The sequence below is a fragment of the Sander vitreus genome, chromosome 11 (assembly GCF_031162955.1).
Source record: "Sander vitreus isolate 19-12246 chromosome 11, sanVit1, whole genome shotgun sequence".
Taxonomy (NCBI): domain Eukaryota; kingdom Metazoa; phylum Chordata; class Actinopteri; order Perciformes; family Percidae; genus Sander; species Sander vitreus.
Genome location: NC_135865.1, coordinates 16,034,176 through 16,060,603, shown reverse-complemented (window position 1 = coordinate 16,060,603; position 26,428 = coordinate 16,034,176). Strand labels below are relative to the sequence as shown.

General features: G+C 38.9%; 4 protein-coding genes across 6 annotated transcripts; 2 read left to right on the top strand and 2 right to left on the bottom strand.

Annotated features, from left to right (window-relative positions):
* The first annotated feature begins 852 nt into the window (after positions 1 to 852).
* Positions 853 to 10,314, top strand: gpr155a (G protein-coupled receptor 155a). 2 transcript variants are annotated; one of them, XM_078261901.1, is made up of 16 exons: positions 853 to 1,161; positions 1,381 to 1,898; positions 2,859 to 3,258; positions 3,622 to 3,790; positions 3,890 to 4,045; positions 4,692 to 4,775; positions 4,902 to 5,022; positions 5,144 to 5,228; positions 5,560 to 5,650; positions 5,753 to 5,948; positions 6,958 to 7,050; positions 7,202 to 7,332; positions 7,758 to 7,853; positions 7,935 to 7,999; positions 8,132 to 8,263; positions 8,434 to 10,314. In XM_078261901.1, the coding sequence occupies exons 2-16, from the start codon at positions 1,427 to 1,429 to the stop codon at positions 8,627 to 8,629; spliced, it is 2,487 nt and encodes an 828-aa protein (XP_078118027.1). In that variant the 5' UTR covers positions 853 to 1,161; positions 1,381 to 1,426; the 3' UTR covers positions 8,630 to 10,314. The 2 variants fall into 2 exon arrangements, with proteins under 2 accessions (XP_078118027.1, XP_078118028.1); XM_078261902.1 differs by having other exon boundaries at positions 1,363 to 1,898.
* scrn3 (secernin 3) lies at positions 10,121 to 15,077 on the bottom strand. Of its 2 annotated transcripts, none has more exons than XM_078261903.1 (8): positions 14,969 to 15,077; positions 14,562 to 14,728; positions 14,246 to 14,427; positions 13,850 to 14,049; positions 11,236 to 11,448; positions 10,972 to 11,134; positions 10,693 to 10,873; positions 10,121 to 10,588 (listed from the first exon to the last, which is right to left on the bottom strand). In XM_078261903.1, the coding sequence occupies exons 2-8, from the start codon at positions 14,715 to 14,717 to the stop codon at positions 10,427 to 10,429; spliced, it is 1,257 nt and encodes a 418-aa protein (XP_078118029.1). In that variant the 5' UTR covers positions 14,718 to 14,728; positions 14,969 to 15,077; the 3' UTR covers positions 10,121 to 10,426. The 2 variants fall into 2 exon arrangements, with proteins under 2 accessions (XP_078118029.1, XP_078118030.1); XM_078261904.1 differs by having other exon boundaries at positions 14,988 to 15,063.
* A 655-nt stretch (positions 15,078 to 15,732) lies between these two features.
* cirsr (corepressor of RBPJ and splicing regulator) lies at positions 15,733 to 21,637 on the top strand. The gene is made up of 10 exons (XM_078261905.1): positions 15,733 to 15,897; positions 17,206 to 17,300; positions 17,539 to 17,612; positions 17,758 to 17,771; positions 17,909 to 17,961; positions 18,080 to 18,128; positions 18,515 to 18,635; positions 19,490 to 19,596; positions 19,941 to 20,026; positions 20,459 to 21,637. Exons 1-10 carry the CDS (start codon positions 15,826 to 15,828, stop codon positions 21,165 to 21,167), a joined length of 1,380 nt encoding a protein of 459 aa, XP_078118031.1. The 5' UTR covers positions 15,733 to 15,825; the 3' UTR covers positions 21,168 to 21,637.
* A 2,051-nt stretch (positions 21,638 to 23,688) lies between these two features.
* Positions 23,689 to 24,993, bottom strand: sp9 (sp9 transcription factor). The gene has a single exon (XM_078261907.1). It carries the CDS (start codon positions 24,961 to 24,963, stop codon positions 23,698 to 23,700), a length of 1,266 nt encoding a protein of 421 aa, XP_078118033.1. The 5' UTR covers positions 24,964 to 24,993; the 3' UTR covers positions 23,689 to 23,697.
* Positions 24,994 to 26,428: the final 1,435 nt, after the last annotated feature.

Genomic DNA, 26,428 nt, shown 5'->3' with positions numbered 1-26,428 from the left:
AAAAGATCTCGTAATTATCAGGTACTATCTCATAAATTGTCTAAATTATTTTTCAATTATACAGTCATATGATACATTGTTAACATTAAGATATTGATTACTGCAGCTTTAACTGAATAAATAAAACATTAAAACTACAAAGGATTAAAAAAAACTTGGGTGGATGTGTAGGTGGGGGTGTACAGGGGGGGTGACATTGACCCATGACCTGTTTCCAACTGACTTTTTGTTGGCAGTTTTTACATGTGTGACTCTTCATTCTGTGATGAGCATTTCAGTCAGTTTCCCTGACAATTTGTGCCACCCCTTAAACATAAGGGAACCTTACTGTTTTTCAACAATATCATAACACATGTACACCTGCCAAAAACATGCTGCATTTTTGTGCAAATAATAATTTAAGTTTGTATGAAATAAATAAGTACAAAAAATATAAACTATTTAACAATAATGGTATGACATATGAATTCAAATACATAATAATTGAAATAATGAATTTTCAAAAACTTACTGCCCAGTTTAATTCAGTATAATTACTATCAGGGTTCCAAATTAGCACCATCTACTAGCCAAATGCTGGTAAAATATGCAAGTGGCTGGTAGATTTGAACATTGAATAGCCATTCAGCTGGTGGACGAAAAAGTTAATTTTGAACCCTGATTACTATACTGTATGTGTCCAAATCATAGACAGTTAAAGGTCCAAACATGGATATATTAAGAGAACTGGATACAGGTGTTCGGCGGGAAGCCCCGTACATTCCAATGAGAGTACTCAAAACATTTTTATTGCACTGCTGGGTACGTAGGTGGAGTTAGCCCCGCCCCTCTCCCCCTCTGGATAATGTGATTGGTTAAATCGTTGTTGTCAAATCAGGGATAACGAAGTTGCTGTGTGGGAACTAAACTAGCATTAATACCTATGTAACAAGACATATAATTAAATAGCTAACGTTAGCTAGTCCAGAATTATGCGGACAGTTTTCTAACAGTGGACTTTATAGTTTTTAACTCCACGTAGTATTTTTTGACTCCACCGTGAGTCTCGGTTCGCCAACTAGCTAGCTAAACGTTAGCTAAAGTTAGCTGGCAAATGGTAACTCCTGCTGAAATTTTATTGACATTTCGTAGCTACATGAGGAGGCACAACTGCAGTCAGAGGTGAGCAACTTTAATTGAAACATGAGACATTGAAATGCTTGTCGGCTCTATGGTAACACTTCGCTTTACAATCGTAAAGGAGTAAGTCATATGGGGCTGTTTCGGTAAACTAACTAACGGTTATCTGATTATCTTTGCACCAGCCCGTTCAGCGGCTGTAACGGCTAACGTTAACCACTTTAACTCCTATTTTGACTGTAGCTTATTCCCATCTTTTAGTATCTGGCAGTGCCGAACAGGACTTTAACATGACTGCAAACCAGGCATGACAGGTGACACTGGAGGGAGGATCATCAACAACATGATGGAGGAAACGGACAGAACCACCAACTTCAACTTTTCATATGAGGAGGAAGACCCGGACTCTTCTGCTCTCTCATCCAGCATGTCTATTGACAAGCTCTTACCGGCTCTCTTGGAGTGCTTTGGGATAATATTATGTGGATACGTCGCAGGGAGGGCAAACATCATCACGTCCACCCAGGCCAAAGGATTGGGGAATTTTGTGTCCAAGTTTGCCCTCCCAGCGCTGTTGTTCAAGAACATGGTACTGTTGGACTTTGGTAATGTCATCTGGCCATTCCTATGGAGCATCCTCATTGCCAAAGTGTCTGTGTTTTTCATTGTCTGCGTCCTCACGCTGATAGTTGCCAGTCCTGAGAGCCGCTATAGTAAGGCTGGGCTTTTCTCCATATTTGCCACCCAAAGCAATGACTTTGCCTTGGGATATCCCATTGGTAAGTATAATACCTTTAGCTAGGCCTACAGCCCACAGTGCTTTTCATTCAATGCTGCAACAACTGTAATCATGCTGCCCTAATGTTTGCCGATCCATCAAAGCAAAATTATAATTATCCAGGTGTTACACTGTAAACTACCTCAGCAAACATAATTGTATATCACTGCTTTATGTGCCCTCCCTTATTAACATTGCCTTCATGCAAAAAAAAAAGTTCCTATACTGAGAATGTAATAGTTTATAAACAAAGTGGGATTCATTATTTTGTACTCACATACATTTGAAGAAATATAAACACATCTCTGACCATGTTTATTCTCAGCTAGCTGTAGTTGAAATGGAAAGGTGTACATGAAACAAAACTGGCCCAATTGTCAAATTTTGAGGGAAAAAAATGTAATGTTACTGTGCATTAATGGTCGCTTAGGCTTCTAATAGTCATGCTGTTATCAATAAAATAAAGAAACCCATTTAAGCATGATTGAATAACTGCCAATTATTCAAATTTCAAATAGAGTGGATGTTAATTTCAGCCGTGGATCTTCATTTAAGTGTGGCAGAATTTATAGCAGCATCAACTTGCTCCCAAGACATTTTTTTCACAGTGGTGACATTTCAAAGAAGTTTCCTTTGTTTAGCTTCCACTGCAGTGACTGAAACTTCAGTTCCAGTATTCATTCCTTTTCCAGGAATTTTCAAGTTATTGTTTTGCTTCATTTTGAAAGTCTGAGACTCCTGCTTTTACAGAAAAGTTTATTTAGTAGGGGTATATTTGTGTTTTGAATGTTGAGTTCAAATAATATATTATTTATAATATTATTGTATGTATAATATATAACTATCTTTCTACAGAAGTGCAGACTTCACCTTTAACTGCTTTTGTGCTGCATGCTCCAACAAGTCAGATGTGCCAAGCAGGCTTTAATATGGAGTCATTTGTCATCCTGTTTATCCACAGTTGAGGCCCTTTACCAGAGCACATACCCAGAGTACCTCCAGTACATCTACCTGGTTGCACCTGTGTCCCTGATGCTTCTAAATCCAATTGGCTTTGCCTTCTGCGAAATCCAGAAGTGGAAGAATCAGGGAAACCGCCAGCAGAGAAAACTCCTGATCATGGGACTTGTAGTTTTACAGGTCCTGAAGAACCCTATAGTGTTCATGGTTGTCATCGGCATTATCGCCCATTTTGCACTGCACCAGACCATTCCTCCCTTCATGGCTGAATTTGTGGATGGCTTGGCCAACTCTTTCGGGGGAGCAGCTCTGTTCTACTTGGGTCTGTCCATGGTGGGACAGTTAGGGAAATTAACCAGATCCACAGTAGTGACACTGATATTACTCATCACAGCAAAACTGTGAGTGGAAAAAACGAACAACTTTACTGTACCTGATGTTAATTTTGTAAACGTGGTGGTTAAGTGTTATCAGATGACCTCTTTATAATGAGACATGTTCTAGGAGTGTAGAGAGTCAGCAGGTTAGAGCTTTGTAAAGTGCTCCAAACATGTTGTTTTGTGTTGATGGTTTGGGTGACTCAAACCTTTCTCAGACCACAAGCCTTTTACCAAATGGATGACATGTTAAGAGGTCTCAGGAGTGCTTAGCAAGATAATAGCTAGTGTATGTAAATATTTTAGTAGCACTGCATTTTTCAGTGTAGTTTTAACTAACCCCTCAAACAATGGTTTGTGACACCAGTCTTTTGATTTGACTTTCAGGTTGCTGATGCCGCTGATTTGTAAGGACATGGTGGATCTGTTGGACAATAGCAACACCAGCACTTTGAACCACTCAAGCCTCTCTAATTATGCCTTTCTTTATGGAGTGTTTCCCACCGCACCAAGTGTGGCCATCTATGCTGTCTATTATAACGCGGAGCTAGAAGTTGTGAGTTGCCTACATCTACCTGCCAACCTCCTATCTGCCATTCATGATACTGAACTGATTTCTTTGTAACTCACCATTTTTTATTCTGCTTCCTAACAGGTAACCTCTGGGATGGTGATCAGCACTTTTCTCTCAGCTCCAATAATGTATGTTTCTGCCTGGTTACTTACAATGCGCTGGATGGACCCTCAGCTTTTGATGAATTCACTGCAAAATGTCAGCTTTAACATAAGCATAGTGAGCTTAGTTGCACTGGTGAGTTGACACTTAAGTGTGACATATGTAAACTTGTTGTTGACTTATGTTTTATAATTGATTTTATCAGCTGGTCCCTTCTTTATTATGTTTTATCTCAGTATGTGGAAACTGATGTCAGTGAAGTCATGCTTCATAAAGCATTTGTTACAGCATGTTCCTCTTCATAACTGAAAGCAGTTTGGCCTGCCAGGATTTTAGTTAGTTACATCCATAACACGCCACACTTCTCTATTGATATTACACATCTCCTGTTCAATGTAAAATGAAAAGAAAATACGAAAATATGGCCGAGTTTAAACCACTGAGGCAAGTTAACATTAAAAGGCTCAGTGATTTAGAGGATGTGTGGCCAAACAGATGCTTTACTGACATATGGACCTACTTCCTCATTCATTTCCACTTTCAGTGTATCTTTTTTCATTTCTGAAAACATTGAATAACCTTTGTAGTGATGAAACATTTTCGCGTGTGTTTGTATTCTGCAGTATCTTATACTTTAATTGTTAATCTTTAGTGTTTCTTAAATATGTGAATAATTTCACCTTTCCTTTGCTTTTAAATGGAATAACCAGCCAACAATATTTACTATTAGTTGTATTTAGCATCTGTGCAAAAGTCTAAAAAAAATGTTTTTCTCTGACAGTTGTGGACAATTACTGTCATGTTTTTAAGTAAGAAATTCAAGAGGCTACCTCACATGTTTACAATCAACCTTTTCTTGGCACAGGTGATCACACTTGCACATACTCTCTAAATTGATTTTATTATCCATTAATTAAATTGACAAGCCATCTACCGTTAAGTGTAACTTCACATGAGTAAATGCCTGTATTTGTTATGGTATGGTCTCTAGTTTCTAACTTGTTTTGGGATGATCCTGTGGAACTTTGTGGTGAAAGAAGACAACTTCATCGGGCGGGTCCTGACGTTCACATTATTATGTACCTCACTCTACAGTACTTATGTTTGGCCAGGTATGTTATGTATGCACAACACCCACATTAACCTCACATTACACTACATTCATTTATCTTGGTGAGCTCTGAAATCTGAAGTTTGATTGCTAATTCTGTAATGTGTATTTTGTCGTTTTAGGTTTAATAGCACTTTCTCTTGTGCTCATGAAAAGTTTTGAGGATGTGAAAGTTTCACCAAGCCTGTTTGTCATTGCTGGCTGGGGGTGAGTCACTTTAAAGGATCCTGGTCACAGAAATGAAACTAAGCTAGTTTGTTTGGTCCACTAAAACGTATATAGATAGATATCCACAACCAGAATACCTGCCCTAAAATAGCAGTCACATGTCGGACAGTTTAGAAAGCTAAAATCAAGAATACTGAGGGTGATTTTTACAGCGGTAATGAAGCCTTACTTAATGTAAATGATTAAACATACTTTTTTAATTCCTGCAAATTGAATCTGCAATTTGGTTTTGTTGAGCTGGTTTTAGTTTTACATTTTGATACTGTCAGTGTTGTTGTTGTTGTTGTTAATGTTTTCTCTATATTAACAGGGTTCCAGTCTTAGTAACTGCTGTGTTGCTAATCTCTGGGGAAAAAATGCCTGACACGATTGACTCAGCATACTTTTACGGCAAACCACAGGTAACAGCATAAGTTGAAGTCATTCCTGTTTTCGGCCATTTTAGAAAAGTTTTTCAACCCGCAGAGAATTACTTAAAAGTCTGTATGCGCGTTCTTTGACAGATGATCTGCACCACAGTTGTAGTTGCCCTCAGTATACTGCTGGGAGGAAGCTCTCTTGTGTGTCTCAATAGAGGAAGTTGGGCCCAGAATGACCAAATTCAAGAGGAAAACGCTGCAGAGGATCTTGTGACTGAGGTTGAGCCAGAAAACCAGACTCTGTTTGAGCCAGTCACCCCATCAGGGGATCTCAACAAAGGTACTTTCTCTTATGGAGACCATTTAACTGAGACTTTTATTCATGTAATCTTGATGGCACTGAATAAATACCAGGTTGCCAAGTACAACAGTTTGGTAATTAATATAAAAGTTTTAACATCTAAAGTGGTTTGTCAGTTGTCAAAGCCCTAGTTGAAAGGAAAGGCCAAAGTCAAGACTAACCCTTATCTACAAATTGTCAACAGCAAACTGCCACGTATGCAATGTAACTTCTGTCTGATGTCCCCGTCCCCCCCACACAGATCATTTTCAATTGCATAAGTATAAAAGGGCCTTTGCAGTTACAAAATCACAAAGTAAACACTGAAAGAAGTAGGAACTAAACCTTGTGGATGTAAATATCTCAATGAAACATCATATCTGAAGTTCCTGATAAGTTTAGTTAGTTATTTAAAGTGAACAATGCAACACTGAACACATCATCTCTCACAAATGATGCTGTAGAAATACATGACTTGGACCTCCATGGCTTAAGTCTATTACTTTAAAAGGAGATGTTAAGAAGGGAGTTGTTCGATTCATTGGTCTTTTATTACAAAAATATACAAACCAGTTCTGCAAGTGTTGAAGAGAAACACTTATTCATTATATGAATGTGGTTTGTAGGACACTAGGTTGTTACAGTATATCACGATTTTAACTTTTCATTGCAACAAGTACTGTAAATAAATTAATAAAAGTAAAGTCAGTGGTAAATAGAATACAGTAGGAGCGGATAAAATAAAATACTCAAATCACAAAGGGACGTTGGCTCTGGTCACATATGAAGTTGCATTAAAACATTTCAGTTGACTCAAGACATTCAAGATATTTTGATACCAGCCAATGAAATGTGAAACTGCATGCACTAGTATTACTCTCAGCTTTATTATGATATTACTCTTGTATTACTTATATATTGTATTCACTTTCTGCCTCCAGTGTGAACTGGGAGGATATTGTATAAATATGGTAAATAATCACTCTCTCTTTTATCACTTTGTTATCAGCGTGCCTCCTATGTGACTGTGCACCACCCCAGCCCATGCCTGACATGATCATCAGCACAAATATGAACAACACACCACCGCTCACACTCACAGGTCTTGTATTGATAAAGCAAAATACATTCATTTTCATTCTGCGAGAATTTAATATGCACTAGCACAGAACAACCATAATCATCGAAGAATTAACAGCTTTTCCTTGCAATTATAATAAGATTCAGTATTTCAAATCTGCTCCCACCCTCAGGTCAGTGTGGGAATCGCTGCGAGTCCACAGACTGCCTGCTTGTCCAAGTGGAGGAGCTCCAACAGGTTGCAGATAGACAAGTGACCCGTCATGTGCTCTTATGTCTGCTTCTGTCTGTAAGCTTGCTTGCTGTGAGTAAACCACCACCTTTCACTTCTACAGTGACATGAAGTCAGTCTTACTGCCTGCATCATTATATTCAGTGCATCACAAACCAAATCGGACACAAATGGCTGAGCCGTGTAATTTCCAACTCACTCACTCAGTAATGGTGGAAGTCTTCTCCAAAGGAACCCATTAATTCTTATATTTGGAATATTATTTATTGGTCTTAACAGATAATGAATATGTTAAATAAGACATAAGTAAATACCAATGAATATTGTGGCATGTGGTTAAATGTGTGTTTCTGTAAATCTAAAAAATGTTGAATAAACTGAATGCACGCATTTTTAAAGGCAGTTCATTTATTTTTATGTAACGGATACTTCTGTCAACAGGATTCGCTAGTTTTACATCTCAAACATAAAATCCCTCTAAATTCCTGTTATGACAGAACCTGTCCAGCTGCTTGTGGTTGCTCTTGAACCCGGTTCCTGGTAGACTCTACTTGGAGCTGCAGTTCTTCTGTGCTGTGGCCAACTATGGACAGGTTGGTGTTAGAAATACTGTAGTACCAAGATTGTGAGCATTTATTGTCCCACCAGTGTCATGCCATGTTTTCTGTCACCAGGGGTTTCTGTCCTTTGCTCTGTTTGGACTGGACAAACATTTGATTATACTGCCATTTAAGAAGAGGTAAAGAACATTTACGTAACAAAACTAGGTTAACGAGTTTTTAAAACACACAACATACAGTGTGTACTGTGTATATACTATGTGTACACTACAATCAGTGGATTTATATTTAGTTTTTGTGACTGTGTTTAGGTTATATAGTCTGTGGTATGGAAAGAAGCAAGAAGAGCAGACTGATTTACCTGATGAAATCAGGATGACCTGCACCCAGTTCACCAAATACCACAAGGACCAGTGTTTTCATGACATCGTCAAAAAGAGAAGGTGAGCGCACTGCTGCTCTGGTCAGAGGTTGATGAGAAATGTCTTGAATAAACATGTTCTCTGATGTGCGGAGAAACATGTCCTGGTAAATGTTCATATACAACAATACTTTTTGTGTCTACCTTTAAAAAGTCAATAGACCTTGGGTTAATGTTCGTTTTGACTTTCAGGTGTGGGAAGAGGACAATGGTGGACTGTTTTCTTGGTTGTGAACTTGTTGAGTGGCTCCAGCAGGTGGGCTTGGCTCAGGACCATGGTGAGGCCGTACTCTACGGGACACGGTTAGAGCAGGGTGGTGTGCTCCAGCACATCAAGCAGGAATACAGCTTCCAAGACAGTCGCCTTTATTACCGCTTCATGACATAAGATGCAAAGTCCACATTTTCTTTTTTACCAAAAGGTAAATGGCATTTTTGTTGAGAAAAGAATGTGTGTGTGTGTGTGTGTGTGTGCTCGAGCCCAGTCAAGCTTAGATTACTATGACTGAGGAGGAAGTCTCTGCTGCCAAATATTGCACTGCTATGCTCTGTGCACATCCAGTACAGCACTTCACAATGCAGGATTGTGTAGCGCAGTGCACCTGACTATGATGTTGGGTGTGTTCAGAAGTGCAACAGACTTGAAACTTTCAAATGTAAAAGGCCAGAGCATAATGCATTGTGTAGAGTTGGTCTTAAAGGGAATTAGCCCTTTTTAAACCACCTATGTCTTACTTTTGCAGTTTTACATTTAACATTTCACTCACCAGGATAATTGCTGAGATCCTGAGTTGCGGCAACATTGCTACAACAGTCAATCAGGACAGAAACATTAGCTGTCAGATGATCACACATGTACAGTAAACCCAGTTTAGCCATTTTATCAAAACCATTTATTTTGCAGTAAAACTTAGTGGGAGTACCTGAAATGGCAGTAATAATACCAACTACCTAACCTAACTACTTAGTACTGTAGAGTTCAAGAGTTTAATCAAAAAGTCAGTCTTAAAATGATTACTGACTGTTGTAGACAATTAGAATTTGAAGATTTGCCAGTGCAAATAAATATGGTACTCAGCTAGTTTATTTACATGTCAAATTGTCTGTTTTCAATGCCCTGTTTGACCTGGTTGTAGTGATGATGATCCATCCTTTAATCTGCAGTGAGTAAAATATTTACATAACTGAAAAGGATGTCCAAAACTACAAAAATTAAAGCCAAGATTTTTTTCTTTTAATATGCATTTTCAAGAATAACAACGGGTATAACCAATGTTAAAGGGTGAAACAAGATTGTGCTGCTTTTTTAAAAGCATTTTTATGCAGTCAATATATGCACTTAGGACTCAGTTGTTTAATGTGTCATTTTGGGAGCGACCATGCACAAAGAGCTGTCCTTATAAAACAAACTATAGTTGCGGGCAAAATATCCCACTCTTCTGCTGAATGTATTCTTTCATTTACTTGGACACTTCAGAGTGCATTATCATCTTCTTCCGAAGCTACTTTGCCAAAAGAGAAAAAGGGAAGATGTGGTTAAATCTGCATCCATTTTTAGAGTTTGTTTGTAGTCAGTCTAACTTCTGATTCAGTTAAAGTTAAAATAGTTTTATTACTTTTTAAAAGTGACAAAAGCAAACTGCCACTTCAAAATGAAAAGGTTATCATTTTTAATAAGTGATGATAACCATATGAAATGAGTGTCAGAACTCAGATGGCATTAATGCATGCATTTACTTGAAAGTGTTCACATTGGAAGTTGGGAATGTATGAGCTGCTGTAATTCATTTATTCTCTCAGGTATAGAAATATAAATAAAATACTAAATTATATTTTGTGTAGCAAGGGTTTATTATTAACTCAATCATGTTGAGAAAACTAGTGTAAAAATTGTCTTTAATTAAAAAAAAAAAAATGTTATTACCGAACCCTCAAATCATGTCTCACATAATGAATTTGTTCCTTCCTGTATATGATTAAATACATAAAAGTCAACATTTGATTCCATATTGTACATCAACATATGTATCCTGGGCTGCCTTATGTTTTTTAATACAATGATGTTAACTACTATTCAGCTGTGATCCGCTTTATTATACAAGTGTGTCTGTACTTATACCTGACTAAAAGGTAAAATGCAGAAGCATATACTGCTACTGTCACCCTGGAGACCTGTTTTGTGGTTTCAGCTTTTTCCGTACACTGCCATCTCCTCTCGAACAGAGCTTGAGAACAGATTTGCCAAAAAATCTGGTTCCTCAATGCCATGTGAAAGAATCTCCTCCATCTGGGTCATCTTTTCTTTCTCCAGCTGCCTCATGCTTTCTGTGATCTTCTTTCCTCTATCCTAAAGACAAAAAAACAAACAATTTGTAAGTACATTTTCAGCAGACAAAGTAAATTTACAAATTTAGATAAATTGCAGTCCCAAATTAAATCCAGTAGTTAAACCTTGTAGGATTCAGTGATGGCAACCACAAGTTCATGTTTGACAAACAACTCATGTTTGCGGTCAGGCTTGCTCTGGAAGCGGGGTTTCTTCTTCACAGGGTCATCTGGACCGTAACTGGGAGAAGACGTCTCCTTCAGCTCATTAACGTTCTTCACAAAGACGAAGGGTTTGAATACAGACCTGTTGTGCAAAACAATGTCTTAAATCATCATTAACTGCTGGCAAAATGAATTCAAAGGATGCTTTATCAGCTGCTGAAGTTAGATCAAGTGCTGTACCTTTCAGGGTCTGGAGTTGCTGTAAAATAGTGAACCCCTGGCAGAGCAGGATCCGTGGGTATCACAGACACCATACTTCCTGTTGTCATGAACATGCCTTCCATGTTGATGCCACTGTCTTTATCCCTCAGGATATCCATCATCGTCTCAGCAGTGATGTGACCTTCAGTAAATAAAATCAACACATGCATAAAGAGTGGTAGAAGTCGTGTAACTTTTGCTTCCTGTGTGTCAATTCTCCACAGTGAAGTGTGCATTACTAACCGTTGCTCTTATCCAGCAACTTCTTCCCCTCACAGTATCGGCTCCCAGAGGCTTCGATTCTGGCTGTAGTTGTAAAGGAGTAGACCGTGGCAAAGTTGAACTGGGTCTCTCCATCCCACCAGCCCTGGCTTCGTGCATAGTCCCTCATTTTTGGATGCTCCTTGTCTATCTTAGTCGTTATGCCATACTGGTTTGAGATGTTGCGATATCCACCTAGAGAAGTGTTAAATGAGATGATTCGCCACGAATATTAAAACTTACCTTTATTTGACTGCAGTGTAATGTGTTGACATCGTTTTTTAGGATTTACATGTTATCTAATACAAGTTGAAAATTCAAGTGTCCATAGTCATGCAGTGTATGTTGAGCTTAAGTGGTAAACAATATTTTTACTGTAGGTTGTGGATTTCAACTAATTAAGCTTATCAGTAAAATGTAGTAATTCGCCATTATACATTGTTTGAGTTACACTATGTATGATATTGTTTGGTCATTGAAACATTACAAATTGGACTAAGAATATTGAATATTAATGCAAACTAGTTAGCAATAAGACTCAGGTTATACCATAGACTAAAAAAATATAAGGGTCATACAAACGTTTAAAAGGTTACTTCTATTGTTTCAAATAACGATTAAAAATGTACCAGAGATTATATTAATGACTGTAACCATAATATTGTACTGAGTGGGAAATTTTACAGTTGAAAAATTAACTTCCCAGCGCTCTCTGGTGGACAAGCTATATAATGGTTACACTGGTTTTTAAACAACCTCAAACATACAGTCAGGTCCATAAATATTGGGACATCGACACAATTCTAATCTTTTTGGCTCTAGACACCACCACAATGGAGTTGAAATGAAATGAACAAGATGTGCTTTAACTGCAGACTTTCAGCTTTAATTTGAGGGTATTTACATCCAAATCAGGTGAACGGTGTAGGAATTACAACAGTTTGTATATGTGCCTCCCACTTTTTAAGGGACCAAAAGTAATGGGACAGATTAACAATCATAAATCAAACTTTCACTTTTTAATACTTGGTTGCAAATCCTTTGCATTCAATTACAGCCTGAAGTCTGGAACGCATAGACATCACCAGACGCTGGGTTTCATCCCTGGTGATGCTCTGCCAGGCCTCTACTGCAACTGTCTTCAGTTCCTGCTTGTTCTTGGGGCATTTTCCCTTCAGTTTTGTCTTCAGCAAGTGAAATGCATGCTCAATCAGATTCAGGTCAGGTGATTGACTTGGCCATTGCATAACATTCCACTTCTTTCCCTTAAAAAAACTCTTTGGTTGCTTTCGCAGTATGCTTCGGGTCATTGTCCATCTGCACTGAGCGCCGTCCAATGAGTTCTGAAGCATTTGGCTGAATATGAGCAGATAATATTGCCCGAAACACTTCAGAATTCATCCTGCTGCTTTTGTCAGCAGTCACATCATCAATAAATACAAGAGAATCAGTTCCATTGGCAGCCATACATGCCCACGCCATGACACTACCACCACCATACTTCACTGATGAGGTGATATGCTTTGGATCATGAGCAGTTCCTTTCCTTCTCCATACTCTTCTCTTCCCATCACTCTGGTACAAGTTGATCTTTGACTCATCTGTCCATAGGATGTTGTTCCAGAAATGTGAAGGCTTTTTTAGATGTTGTTTGGCAAACTCTAATCTGGCCTTCCTGTTTTTGAGGCTCACCAATGGTTTACATCTTGTAGTGAACCCTCTATATTCACTCTGGTGAAGTCTTCTCTTGATTGTTGACTTTGACACACATACACCTACCTCCTGGAGATTGTTCTTGATCTGGCCAACTGTTGTGAAGGGTGTTTTCTTCACCAGGGAAAGTATTCTTCGGTCATCCACCACAGTTGTTTTCCGTGGTCTTCCAGGTCTTTTGGTGTTGCTGAGCTCACCGGTGCGTTCTTTCTTTTTAAGAATGTTCCAAACAGTTGATTTGGCCACACCTAATGTTTTTGCTATCTCTCTGATGGGTTTGTTTATATTTTTTTAGCCTAATGATGGCTTGCTTCACTGATAGTGACAGCTCTTTGGATCTCATATTGAAAGTTGACAGCAACAGATTCCAAATGCAAATAGCACACTTGAAATGAACTCTGGACCTTTTATCTGCTCCTTGTAAATGGGATAATGAGGGAATAACACACACCTAGCCATGGAACAGCTGAGCAGCCAATTGTCCCATTACTTTTGGTCCCTTAGAAAGTGGGAGGCACATATACAAACTGTTGTAATTCCTACACCGTTCACCTGATTTGGATGTAAATACCCTCAAATTAAAGCTGAAAGTCTGCAGTTAAAGCACATCTTGTTCGTTTCATTTCAACTCCATTGTGGTGGTGTATAGAGCCAAAAAGATTAGAATTGTGTCGATGTCCCAATATTTATGGACCTGACTGTATCCTTGCCATTTTTGTACTGCAATCTCAGCCGACATATAAACAGATACCAATATATCCATATTCATTAAAGAATAATCTGGCAGACTCCAATTGTAATGTGTTTTCAGACTTCCTCAGGTACATTTCATTGCCTTGTATTTTAAACGGGCACCTATTCATAGTATTCTTTTTCTGATTACCTTCCACTCTCTCTGCTGCCCAGTGCTTCCCTGATGTTTCCAGCAGCCACACCTCCTTCCTGTCTGAGATGAGGAAGCTGTTGTGGTAGGTGAAGCTACACTCATCCTCCATGCAAGATCCTCCCTGGCCATATTTCTCCAGCAGCTCAGTAATAACATCCACAGCTTTCTCAGCTGTATCGGCTCTCTCAAGTCCAATCCTGGAAAATTGTAGAGTCACCCATTTTTGTTTTGCTTTATCTTTTAGTGTTTCTCACAAATGTATTCTGACATGACAACACAAAATATATACTTGTTTCTGGTTGATACTATATCATTAAACTTCTCTTTGCACTTTAATTTGGCGAGTAACAGAAGCTTGGAAATACAAACAATTGCTTTTTACAGGGGCTTTACCTGACAAGATCCATGCCGAGAAGAGCTTCGTCATCATCGGCACTCTCTCTGCCCCACACTGCTTCATTTCCAATACACACTTGATGCTCATTTGCACCCATTTCTGCGCCCCATAGCCATGCTGGTTTGCTCAACACAACTGCATAAGTATGGGCAACTTGCTCAATCTCTATGTATGTGCACTGTTCACAAGAGGAAGAAGACACAGGGGGCAAAACACTGTTAATGGTTATCCAGTGGCACTTTCACCAAGGAGCAGTCACAATGTGGGAAATTGATGGTTGGAGGTAAATAACAAGCTGTCTGTGACACCTACCTCAACCTTCTCCCCTGCACCATAGTCCCTGGCAGGAAAATACACCACCTCCTGGACTTCATCACAAGGCCTGTCGGAGTTTTTCCCAAAGATGACGCGTTGTCTCTCAGTGGAGGGGGGCAGAGCCACAAAGGTGTCACAGGAGTAGGGGTGCATTTTGAAACTTGCTGAGAGTTAACAGAAGAATTAATTGGATAGGTTATTCATATTTAATGATCAGATTCTAAGAGTTACCTTAGCATAAGCAGCCAATGCACTTTGCAACAACTTGAACGTTACACCCCACTGATCTGAAATCTGAGCTAAAGGTGTAAGCTACACCTTTGAGGCCAGAAAGCCAGATAAGAAAATGTGTAGTGCCATGTAATGCTGTAACTATACTCATCATTTAAACAAGGTAACCTTACCTATGGTTGTCAGGCTTACCGAGCACTGCCGCTGTAAGTTTCTATTTCCATTTCTGTTTTCATATGATCTCAGTTCTGGCCAAGCGGAAACAGTCCAGTAACGTGACCGAGCTGAAGTCCGTTTTATATTCGTAGTGAAACCAGGATAGTCTCGCATTGCTAGACCTATGTAATCAAAGAGTTACTTCTATACTCTTTGATTTAATCTCTCATCTGTCATTTTCATCATCGAAACAGCTGTGTACACCTTAACGCACATCCTGGACTATTATCCATACTTGCACATTATTACTGTGAACTTTTCACATCCCCAGATTAATATTTTCGCACACCCTGCTCTACATAACTGTACCGCCTTTCTTCAATGCCTTTCTATAACTGTTATAATGTAGCCTACATATTCGTTTTGTTATAGTGTCTTTTTACATACTTTTTTAATGTGGCCTAATATTTTGTATTTAGGTGTCGATAGCTATTTTGACGTTTTTTAATTCCCCTTTTAAGCCTACACCAAGGCAAATTCCTCAGTATTCTGATTCTGAAGCAGATTAGCCTACCCACAGTGGCAGTTCTACATTGAATTACACCCAGGGCGAGACCCCCTTTGAGCGTGTTTTTTTTTTTTAAAAGAAGCTTTGTGTTATGTGTAAGGGGGTTAGCTGAGTTCATCAGAAGTATTTTGACATGAATAGGTCAAAATGGCAAGCCGCATAATAGATTTTTCGAATGTGTCGAATATCCAATGTCCAATATAAAACCAACTTTACCACATATTTGTTTACATGCGGAGGAAGATACGCTAGCTCAAAAATAAACGCGTGAGCTTTCCACTTAGTTGACGTTATAGGTTGTCAGCCATGGGGAAGTCGTTTGCCAATTTTATGTGCAAGAAGGATTTTCACCCTGCGTCGAAGTCAAATATCAAAAAGGTGAATGCTACCTACAGTTAGTGTTACTACTTGAGGCTAGAATACATCAGATTAGTCTACTAGCTAGCGATAGCGAGCTATGCTCACCGTGTTTTGCTTTTTCTAGCCCACCTTGCAGGAGCTAACATGGTCCACTTAGATAATTAGCTCGCTACTTGATAGAAAATGTTGACCCACGTGTAATTTTTCTGTATGAATCTTAGACAAACCATCTAAGATGGCTACCGTACATTGTTTGCACTGTAAAGTTAGCTAGGCTAACGTTAGTTGGTAACTTAGCAAGCTAAAGCTATAGCTACATAGCTAACCTGAGGTTACAGTGGTAACTTCAGCTGTCTTTAGTTTACTTTGCTATCATGGTCTTTAGAAGGATGGGCAAGTTGTTTAATTAAAATCTCCATATATAAAACAAAAGCTGACCAGTCATGGCCATATGTTGTTTTTAACGTTACTGCATACAACTTCATATGAGTAAGAAATCATATCCCATAATTAAGTTTGGCTGGAATAAATGAAGATACTATTAGCTAATAAAATGACTGTCGTAATATTTTTGGACTATACAATTATACAATATGTACAGTAACGTTACTATTGTGTCTAGATAACTTAGTAGTGTAGCTAAGTCCTTCTAATGAGAATTGGCTCTAAGCCCCCCTGGTTGTTTATACACCTTACAACCTTTTAAATGTAGCGTTACTTTACATATAATACATTAAATAAGCAAGTAATTCCATGTTTGTATGCTTTGCTCATTAATCAGCTTTAGGTATGTAACTAACATAATTATGTCTCTCTGTTGTGTTTGTTACCCTCCTGATTAATCATTTGGCCTATACAATTTTTTGAAAATTATTTAAAATGCCCATCACAATTTCCAAGAGACCAAGTTGGTGTCTTTGGATCGCCTTATTGTTCAAATAACAGTTCAGAACCCAACTATATTCAATTTACTTCTATATAAGACAAACCAGAGCAGCAATTGTTAACATTTAAAAAGCTGAATCCAGCAAAAAATAGAGTAAATAACATTACGTTTAAAATGTGTTGCTGGCTACTGGCAATTTTCAGTCGATGATTTATTCATTATTCAGTAAATGGACTGATGATCTCCCCTCTAATACTCTGTAAGGGTGAGGTTCAGGGCAGTAATTGCATACAGTGCAGAAACAAAAATTGAACTTATTTTTACTCAAGTTACTTGTATAAGTATTTGTATGTCAGGCAAGTAAGCGGACCCAAAATTTTTTTGGAAATGTATGAGGAAGTAGGGAGAATGTGTGCAGTAATCCTCCTTTTCATTTACAGGTATGGATAGCAGAACAGAAACTGACCTTCGAGAAGAAGAAGCAAGAAGATCTTATGCAGGCTTACATGAAAGAGCAGGATTGTTACAACAACAGGTTAGATAAATATACATGTGATAACTTGTGCCTCCTAAAAACTGTTCTTTTAATATCAGATTTACTTAAAACAAATATTTTTAGTTTATTGATGAATACATACTGTTTAAATGGAAAGATTTTAATTAACTCAATGTTAACTTTGGAGATATTTTCTAAATACCTCCTTCAACTTCACATGTTGTAAATGTTGATAATCCCCATTAAAAAAACAACATGTTTACTTTCTCACCTCTAGGGTGTTGATAGGGGATGACCGTGTTAAAAATGGCCTCAATTTCATGTACGAGGCTCCACCTGGAGCATCCAAAGGTAAATGATCACTTGAGCCGAGCAGCTCTGATCCTAACTAAATATTTTCTTTCCAAACACCTGATTTTTAAGAAAATTATGCTTAACATTTTACTTCTTGTTTGTTTTATCAACATAATTGTCCTGATGTCCTTATGTCCTGAAGAGGAAACTAAAGAGGTAAAGCAGAGCAAATGATGAACCTATACAATTTCACTATGTATACATCTTCTGCATGTTGACTTATTCTTTCCACTCATTTATAACTAGAACGGTTTACATACTAAATGTATATTGAAAATGTGTTTGTTTTTCAGGAGGGGGAAGAAGAGTACAAATTTGAGTGGCAGAAGGTGGCTCCTCGAGAGAAGTAAGTAGTTGATTTTTTTTTATTTATTTTTTTTTTATACGAAATAAAACTTTCTTGTCATATTGTCAGCACTCTTCCAGAATTTGCAATCTTTTTAATCCTTAATTTTCTCATGTAGATACGCAAAGGATGACATGAATATTAGAGATCAGCCATTTGGAATCCAGGTGTGTGATGCTTTTTATTTTTTTGAAGCATAACGACTTAAGGGTTAAATCTAAAGGGGTCACAAGTTGATTAACAGATTGAAAAACAAAATGAGACGCACGTCTGTTTTTTCTTGTGAAATACTGGGTACTTTCATCTCCTCATGTACCTGAAAATTCTAGAAATGTAACCGTTTGAAAATGAAGTCACTCTAAAGAATTATAAAGCTTTAAAATGTAAATCAGAGTTTGTCAAATCTAAAACATTAATGTAATGGATTTTGCCTTATAATTAGGTGTTGCCATAATAAAAAAAAAAACAATTCATAGAGTATTGTGTTGTTTAAATAATTATACATACAGTACATCTCCACAATTTGCAGTAATGACTGTTGTTAACTTCCCAGGTGCGCAATGTGCGATGCATCAAATGTCACAAATGGGGCCATGTGAACACAGACAGAGAGTGTCCTCTCTATGGGCTGTCGGGTATCAATGCCAGCTCTGTGGCCTCAGAGGAGGCAGCAGGTAGAGTACATGCCATCATTGTCTAAAACAGACATTTTAAACACCTTCTCCTGCAGTTTCTTTGTTTATCGATGTAATTAAATGTTAATTTGATATGTGTGTGTGTGTAAACGAACCACTACCATTTCATATACAGATTTTATTTTGATTGAATTAAACGGGAGTAATTCCTTCATTGAAATAAGCACCATCATATGAGCACATATTAACATTATACATGTAAAATAGGTGATCCATAAATGTGTCACATAACATAAGTAATCATTACAAGTTGAATTGTTATGTAGAGATTTAACTTGCTGAAATATATATTTCTGTGTTGTGTTGGCAATGGGGGGAAAAAAGTCAGTAGAATAATTGTACGTAGTACAAAAGAACAAGGAGCCAGAATATCAGTGCTGCTTGATATTTGTGGCGAGTGTGTTCGCTTTAGTCTGTCACAGACTGCAGCAGGTACACCTGCTGTATCTTTCATCTCGGGTTTCAGCTGGAGCTCCCAGTCATAAGCTGATTCTGACTTCTGCAATCAGCGAGTTGAGTAGTAAAGTAATAATGTTTACCCTGAGAGAGTCCAGTCAGTACATGGTGTTGATGGTGGAGTGCTAATGCTAATGGCTAATGGTTCCCCTCCTGTGCCGGGAAGAAAGAAAATATAATTATTGTGTATTCTGATTCCCCTAACTGCTGCTTTGGCAGAGAATGATATTGTATGATTTGCTCAGCCGGAAGTGGAGTGAGTTGATTTGATGTCCCATTCTGTTAACAAAGCCGTCTCTGAAATTCCCACTGTGGAGATAGTGGTTGGCATAGGTTTGACATCAATGGGACTCTGTGGCTGTGATTTGTGCTAACAGGTCCGTCAATGCACCCCTCGGAGTTAATGGCGGAGATGCGAAACAGTGGGTTTGCCCTGAAAAAATGTGTCCTTGGTAGGAATTCTACTGTTTGTGATCCATCGCAGGTAATTGTCTGTCTCGCACTCCCATCTTTGCACACATAGGAGTTGGACGCTATACTAACATACACACACATATACTCTACCCTTATGAGAGTTAAGACTATCTTTGATATGCCCCTAGCATAAATTTTGCAAAGGGGCCAGTTATTGTAGCTACTTAAGTCAAGTGAACAGATTTTATCAAATAAATTGTATCACTGATTAAAGGTGTGATGTATTCAAATATATAGATTTGCTAAAATTTGCCTTTTGAGAGTTGTATTTATCTGTATGTTGTCGTTTTGATTTCAATGCCAATTTCGATGTGCTGTGTGTGTGTGTTTTTTTTATTTTTTAATTTTTTTTAGGAATATGTTGCCAGTGATGAAGAGGAAGATCCCGAGGTGGAATTTCTGAAGTCATTAACAACCAAGCAAAAGCAGAAGCTCCTCAGGTAAAAATGTAGCACAATTTACAAATCTTAATGTAGAAAGCCTCAAGGAGTAGAGCAAAATTATTATTTTTGCAACATTGTGTGAATATTTTTAAAACCTCCTATTGATAGAGCAAACTAAGGGGGAATCCTGATACACGATCTGATGAATTACTAGGTTACTGTGATGGTTTCTTATGAATGTTTTTTTAATTTAAAAACAAAAAACAAATTTATTTGTAGCTTAGTAATAAATACAGTATATCAGGTGTATACTTCTAGTTTTTTTAATCCGATTGTTACATTGTTTAACATTCCTTTACTTACATTTTAATGTGATTTATAGACTATTATGTTAATATTATTTATTTCTATATCTATCTATCTCTCTATCTCTCTCAGCGCTGCCTTGTTGGAGAATGTTAACTAAACGTGTATGTACCTGTTTTACAGAAAACTTGATCGCCTGGAAAAGCAGAAGGCCAAGAAGAAGAGCAAAAAACAAAAGAAGAAGAGCAAAAGAAAACACAAGAAAAATCATGAAAGTAGTGAGAGCTCGAGTGACTCCTCCAATAGCAGCAGTAGTAGTAGTAGTGATAGTGATAGTGGCTCAGATTCAGACAGCCATGGCAAGTTCAAGAGCCAAAAGAGAAAGAAGAACAAGAAAAAAGATTCATGTCGGGATAACAGCTCTAAGAGCGATCGGCGAGTCAAGAGTCAGAAAAAGGCCTCCTCTCACAGAAGCAGGTCACAGAGCCCTCACACTGGACAGAGGCGGCCTGAAGAGGAGTCCGGAGATTATAGACAAACAAGGACAGAGAGGGGAAGGAGCAGGAGTCGAAATCACAGCCCAGAGAACAAGATCAAGCTGGAGGGAGGTCAAGAGAGAAAGAGACACAACAGCAGGGACAGGCAGAGACCTAGCAGCTTCAAGTCTGGCTTGGACAGAAGTAGGAGCCGCGAGAAAGGCAGGGAGGACAGAGGTAAAGACGGGCGTCACAGTAGTGATGGTGAGAGGAACAGAAGTAGCACAGATGGAAGGAGAGGCAGAACAGCAGATGGGAGGAGCAGAAGCAGGGAAAAGAGGAAGGAAAGGGAGGGCAGGGTAAGGAGTAGGGAGAGAAGAGAGAGAAGCCAAGACAGAGCTAAAAGAAAGCACTGACTGTTTGTTTGTTTTTCGGTTCCCTCTTACAATATTGGACAAAATGTGTTAAATGGTTGTTGTTTTTTTGCGATTGCTGTTCTTGGTAATCACACAGTGTCCCTTCATTGAAAAATGCTGATATTGTGCAGTAGGTCTCCTTTTTCTCCAGTAGAGGGAAGCAGTCGACAGAAAATAGCTAGCTGGAGCTCATTGCACCCTTGTGTTGTCTTGTAATGTATGAAAGAATCAAAATTAATTGATTACCATTGGAAGCAATTTGCAGCTATGATCCGCTGATGGGAAAACATTGGACTCATTTTAATGGCAGTTGGCCGCTAGAAAGACTCTTTCTGTCGCTGCAGTTTTTTTCTTATCTTGCTTTCATTATTGTGTGTTTTTGGAAATATCGACATTGTAACATGTAATGCTTAAACGGTTGATTCCGAAAAAGAAAATGTTATGATTAAAATTTGAATCATTTCAATTTACTTACGTGTGTTTTGCGATGGATGAAAAGAATGTCAACGTCTGATTGTCGTTAGTGTACTCTCACGAAATACTAAATTGTTCCAGGCATCTGATAGCAGCTTAATACTATGACTTTTTTTTCCCTTCTTTTAAATGCTTCTAAATATTTCTGGCTGGTTAGCCTAAATGGCATGATACAATGTGTGTTCTATCACTAAAGCTGTGAAATACGTCGTGCTGGGTTTTTTTGCGGGCGTCAAACAAAACATAATTTCTGTCCAAATATCCAGTGGAAACAGTCCAGAAACGAAACAAAAGCTGCACTATATTTTTTATTAATGCATACCAGCATTCTATATTTTGATATGGAAAAATCGGTGTAGAATTTTAAAAACGATTATATAATGTGTTATCCACATTAAATATTAGGCCCAAAATTACATATTTTATTTGACAGAGTCCATCATGTAGACTCGAAAAACAATTTTACTTAATATAAATTGAATTTTTTATCTCAAACAGATTTACTTGAATTCTTAAATGTTGCGTCTAAAAGCTTACATTTCAAAAAATGTTGCTTTTAGCTTTTATTTTTTGATGAAATTCAAATTGGCTATCTAATTTGGTAGTTTTCACTATGTGGCCGTTTCCTTGAAACTGCTGTTGCACAAAAGGAAATGAAAATAATTTCCCTCTATTGCCTTCTGGTCAATTTAACATCCTCTTCAAAAAAAAAGAGGGTGTCTGGGTGAGATGCTTTTCCCTGACGTATTCCCAGTCTTGGACTCACGCTTTAATTATTCCCCGGCTTTTTCTTTGAGAGTCGGACGCTGCACTGGGTAAGCACAAAGAAGGCAGAGAGCATCCTTGAACCCTTTCAATACGGGGCCACTGATATTCAAATAACATGCAGGCACCATTTGACTGCGCTGAGCAAAGAGCGTTTCAAATTCAAACATTTGCATGTGACTCTTTGCCCCTTTTTTTCCCCTAAAGTTTAAAAACTGTTCCCATAACATCTATGTGGCTTTCGGCAAAGAGAAAGAGAGGCAATATCCTTATTCTCGGTCCATCGATTGGTATGCAAATGTAAGCAGTTAATTTGGACAATTAGAATAAATATTCAGGGACCTTTGTCGTCAAACCCCCTTGGAAACCCCGCGATAAAGTGAAACTGAACAAAAGATGTCGCGGAGATTAATTAGATATTTGATAAGACACGAATCCCTAATCGCAAATACAAGACACATGGGGCTGCGATGTGCTCCAAGTCATAATTAATACCATTTAACAAGATTTTCATTTGGGCATGAAATGTTTTTTTCCGGGGCATTAAACATTGATTTATTCCATAGAGTAACCTAAATCGTGAAAGTCAAGGTATTATAGGTGATTTTAAGAAGAAATAGCCCATTGAACAGTACTCACGCTTTAAAATATATTTCCAAAAATAAATAAAACTTTTTTAAATTTAAACCTGACCCAAATATAAAAACTAAAAATATAAACTCTACATCACACAAGTACAGCCTTTTTTAAAGATGTTTTAATTACGATAAAATGAAAGTCTTATACGTGTGACTTTATACAGGTAAACATTTATATATAGATATTTTTTAGCAAAGAAATAAAATGGTCAACCAAAGTGGAAAAAGCTGTTTACATACATATCCACAAAGTGCGTCGAAAGTAAACTCCCTGATTTCCAGGATACCAACACGAATAAAACAATCATAGCCTAACATTTACATGAAAATAACACATAGTTTAGTCGTCAATATACAAGATGTAACTCACATTGTCCAACCAAAATTCAACAGGTTTCGCGCACCCTTAGCAAACATCCATTTCATTTTCAAGTTGCCCCTAAAAATCCCCAAAGGCCTGCAGTAAAATCACTGTGTTTTCTTTAGATGGATTTACGAATGAAATACTCGTTACGCCTGTGGAGAATATATTTTTTAGACTTTGCAATCGCTTCTTGAAATATATTTTCTCCTTTTACTGTCTGTCTGTCAAATAAGACCCGTTTTCAATGCCGTGCAGTTTTGAATCTGGTTTGATTTTGGGTGAAGCCTCATTAGGGCTCGTCGTGAGGAGACGGATCCTTAACAGTGATTCTGGGATTTACCCCCTCCAAAATAAGTTCTGGGGACTCGGACCTCGGGGTCTCCAGGTTACTGGTGTCGGTGTCACTGTCGCTCCCCTTTTTGCCTCCTCCACCGGCCGTGTGCGTTTTGATGTGCTTGCTCAAATGGTCACTCCGCATAAAGCGCTTGTTACATACCGGGCAAGCAAACCTTTTCTCGCCGGTATGGGTGCGAAGGTGTCTTTGGAGCTCATCGGACCGAGTGAACCTTTTGCCACAGAAAAGCCAGTTGCAGACAAAAGGCCGCTCGCCGGTGTGCCATCTCAAATGCGCTTTGAGGTGAGATGTTTTTCCGTACACTTTACCGCAGCCGGGAATGTGGCAGCTGTGGAGTCCCTTTCTGCGCAGGCTGGCCCCGGCGGGTCCCAGCCGCTCAGCCTCCTGGCAGTTCGGACAGTCACATGTTGCTCTGCCGGAGTACCGCCGGGACGACCTGGAGGAGCTACTTATTCCTGAACTGCCCCCAGAAATCATGGCGTTGGCGGCAGAAGCGTCTGTGTAAGTGGGGATGACTGTTTTGAAACCGTCCTGTGTTAACAGGTGCTGACTGGTGGACAGTAGATGAGACGCAGTGGGGCTGATTCCAGTTGAGCTAAACGCCGAGTGCGTCAGCGAGGAGAAGTCCGGGTTGTAGCCACTCAGCTGGGAGTGGATGGCTTGAGGCGTCCCGGAGTGCAGTGAGGTCTGGAGGGTGCTTGCAGGATTCTGGACATCGAGCCACGAGCCAGGATTAGTGTGGACATCCCACCACGAGGACGCACCGTTGGCAACATCGCCAGAGATGGTCGAATGGAAACCGGACTTGTACCACGACTCGTACGGATGCGCCATCCCCACCCGCGGGTACAGAGTCTCTGCTGATGTGTGGACTTTGGAGATAAAAGCTGACTGTCCAGACTCTTGAGATGTGACGCTCGCAGAGTTGGAAAACAGACCGCTGTACTCTGTGGAAAATGCAGACGAGGTCGGGGAGGTGGAGGCTAAGCAAAAGGCACTGTTGCCTGTGCCACTGGTCGGTGTTAGTCCTGTCGACGAGCGGCTTGTTGCCACTGTGAAACCGGGCAGACTGGATCCCAAGTTACAGCTGGAGGAGGATCTTTTCCACGGATGAAATCCACCTTTTGAGAAAGCGCTCGAGTCAGGTAAAGTTGTAAGAGGACTGGTGTTGCCAATTTTGTTGCAAGTTGCAGCCAGCATAGCTAGAGGTGTAGTTCCAAACCGTGGCTCTTCCTGAAACACACAAACAAAGGTTGGACTTAAAACGGGCAACAACAAATACTGAACGATTTTAGTTTAGCCCGGATATCTGGAAACAACACAGGACTTTAACAAATACATTATAGAAAAACAACTGCAATTCTTACTATAATTTGAGCTGAGATAAATGTGTTTGGAGAGAGGGGAGAAACATGTTTTAACACGCGTAGAACAAATAAAACAACGTAGCCTACAAGTATTTAACGTTTAACGATTAACATTTTTACAAACTTTCTCAGAATATTAGCTGCGTCAGATATCTGCTGTGAACATTCAGTGAGTATTATACTACAAACACTCATCTAGATGCCTTTATCGACATTTAACCGTTTGTTTTTAATAATAATGAGTAAAGTATAATCGTAATTAACACAGTAGGAAATCATAGTAGCCAACTTGAAAGCAAGTATTTTTATGAAAGCAAAAAACAGCAGAGGAGAGCAGGCTACCATAACTTTACGCACAACTTTTGCGCATAAATAAAAAGTCGGACTCACCCCAAGTATAGACGTTGCCATATCCAGGGTATGTGCTGTGATGACAGTGTTCGCGATTTCAATGCTGTACGGCTCCAATTTGATTCAGACTCACCGTGTTTGACTCAGGTCACACGGTTTCTCTCTTGGCTCGCGGCTCCCAACACTACCTAGTTGTACAGAGCGTGTTCTTTGAAGTACAGCTGGCGAGAAGGCGCAGCCAATCTAATGACCGCATTCATAGCTGGGGATGAAGTCAGCCAATGAGAGACCCGACCGCAGACAGAAACACCAAAAACCCCGCCGTCAATCATCTGTAGTGCAGCCTCTGCTCATACTGTCATACAAGCCACGATTTTGTATTTTTTTCATACATACAGTTATTTTTATGTATTCTCACACGAAGGCTCAATGTCTCCTTTCATTGCAGAATTGAGTTCACACGTCAGTTCTCCAAGAGGTAAGCTTTTCACTCATTTTGAAGCGTTTGTGAATTCTGTATAGTTCCAGGTTTCCATTCGGAGTTTTCAATATTCAGATCATGCGCAACACGTCATTGAGAAATAGTTGCTATTTAAGCACATAGTATTCTGAATGTGATGGACGCTGCTGCTGTTGATGACTTTATCAGAACAGTGTTGAGCCAGTGCATGCTTTTGTGTGTTAACTGGTGTTATATGCTGTATCCTATTTTTTTTTTTTTTTTTAAGTGCTGGTGTTAATATTGGAAAATCACCGATGGATTAAGTTTAGTAAAGACGTCCAGAAACAGGCCTGAGAGGACGGACCTCACTCACTCTCCAACCGCGGTTAGATCATTTAGGAGTCCACAAATACATAAAGGAAAAAACAGATAATGACTCGTAATGGATCAAGTCTGTTTACTTCCAGAAAAAAAATATACGCGCGTCTGTGCTCGTGCGTGTGGT

What these genes read in the sequence shown, in the direction of transcription:
- gpr155a (XM_078261901.1), top strand. Translation starts at nt 1,427, where the DNA reads ATGACAGGTGACACTGGAGGGAGGATCATCAACAACATGATGGAGGAA. An exon ending in ATAACGCGGAGCTAGAAGTT is followed by an intron (nt 3,791 to 3,889) that starts GTGAGTTGCCTA and finishes GCTTCCTAACAG; the next exon opens with GTAACCTCTGGGATGGTGAT. An exon ending in ATACTGCCATTTAAGAAGAG is followed by an intron (nt 8,000 to 8,131) that starts GTAAAGAACATT and finishes GACTGTGTTTAG; the next exon opens with GTTATATAGTCTGTGGTATG.
- scrn3 (XM_078261903.1), bottom strand. Translation starts at nt 14,717, where the DNA reads ATGCACCCCTACTCCTGTGACACCTTTGTGGCTCTGCCCCCCTCCACT. An exon ending in GGCAGCAGAGAGAGTGGAAG is followed by an intron (nt 11,449 to 13,849) that starts GTAATCAGAAAA and finishes ACACTTCTCTAG; the next exon opens with GTGGATATCGCAACATCTCA. An exon ending in CCATCACTGAATCCTACAAG is followed by an intron (nt 10,589 to 10,692) that starts GTTTAACTACTG and finishes TTTTGTCTTTAG; the next exon opens with GATAGAGGAAAGAAGATCAC.
- sp9 (XM_078261907.1), bottom strand. Translation starts at nt 24,963, where the DNA reads ATGCTGGCTGCAACTTGCAACAAAATTGGCAACACCAGTCCTCTTACA.
- cirsr (XM_078261905.1), top strand. Translation starts at nt 15,826, where the DNA reads ATGGGGAAGTCGTTTGCCAATTTTATGTGCAAGAAGGATTTTCACCCT. An exon ending in CGAAGTCAAATATCAAAAAG is followed by an intron (nt 15,898 to 17,205) that starts GTGAATGCTACC and finishes TTTCATTTACAG; the next exon opens with GTATGGATAGCAGAACAGAA. An exon ending in CAGGATTGTTACAACAACAG is followed by an intron (nt 17,301 to 17,538) that starts GTTAGATAAATA and finishes TCTCACCTCTAG; the next exon opens with GGTGTTGATAGGGGATGACC.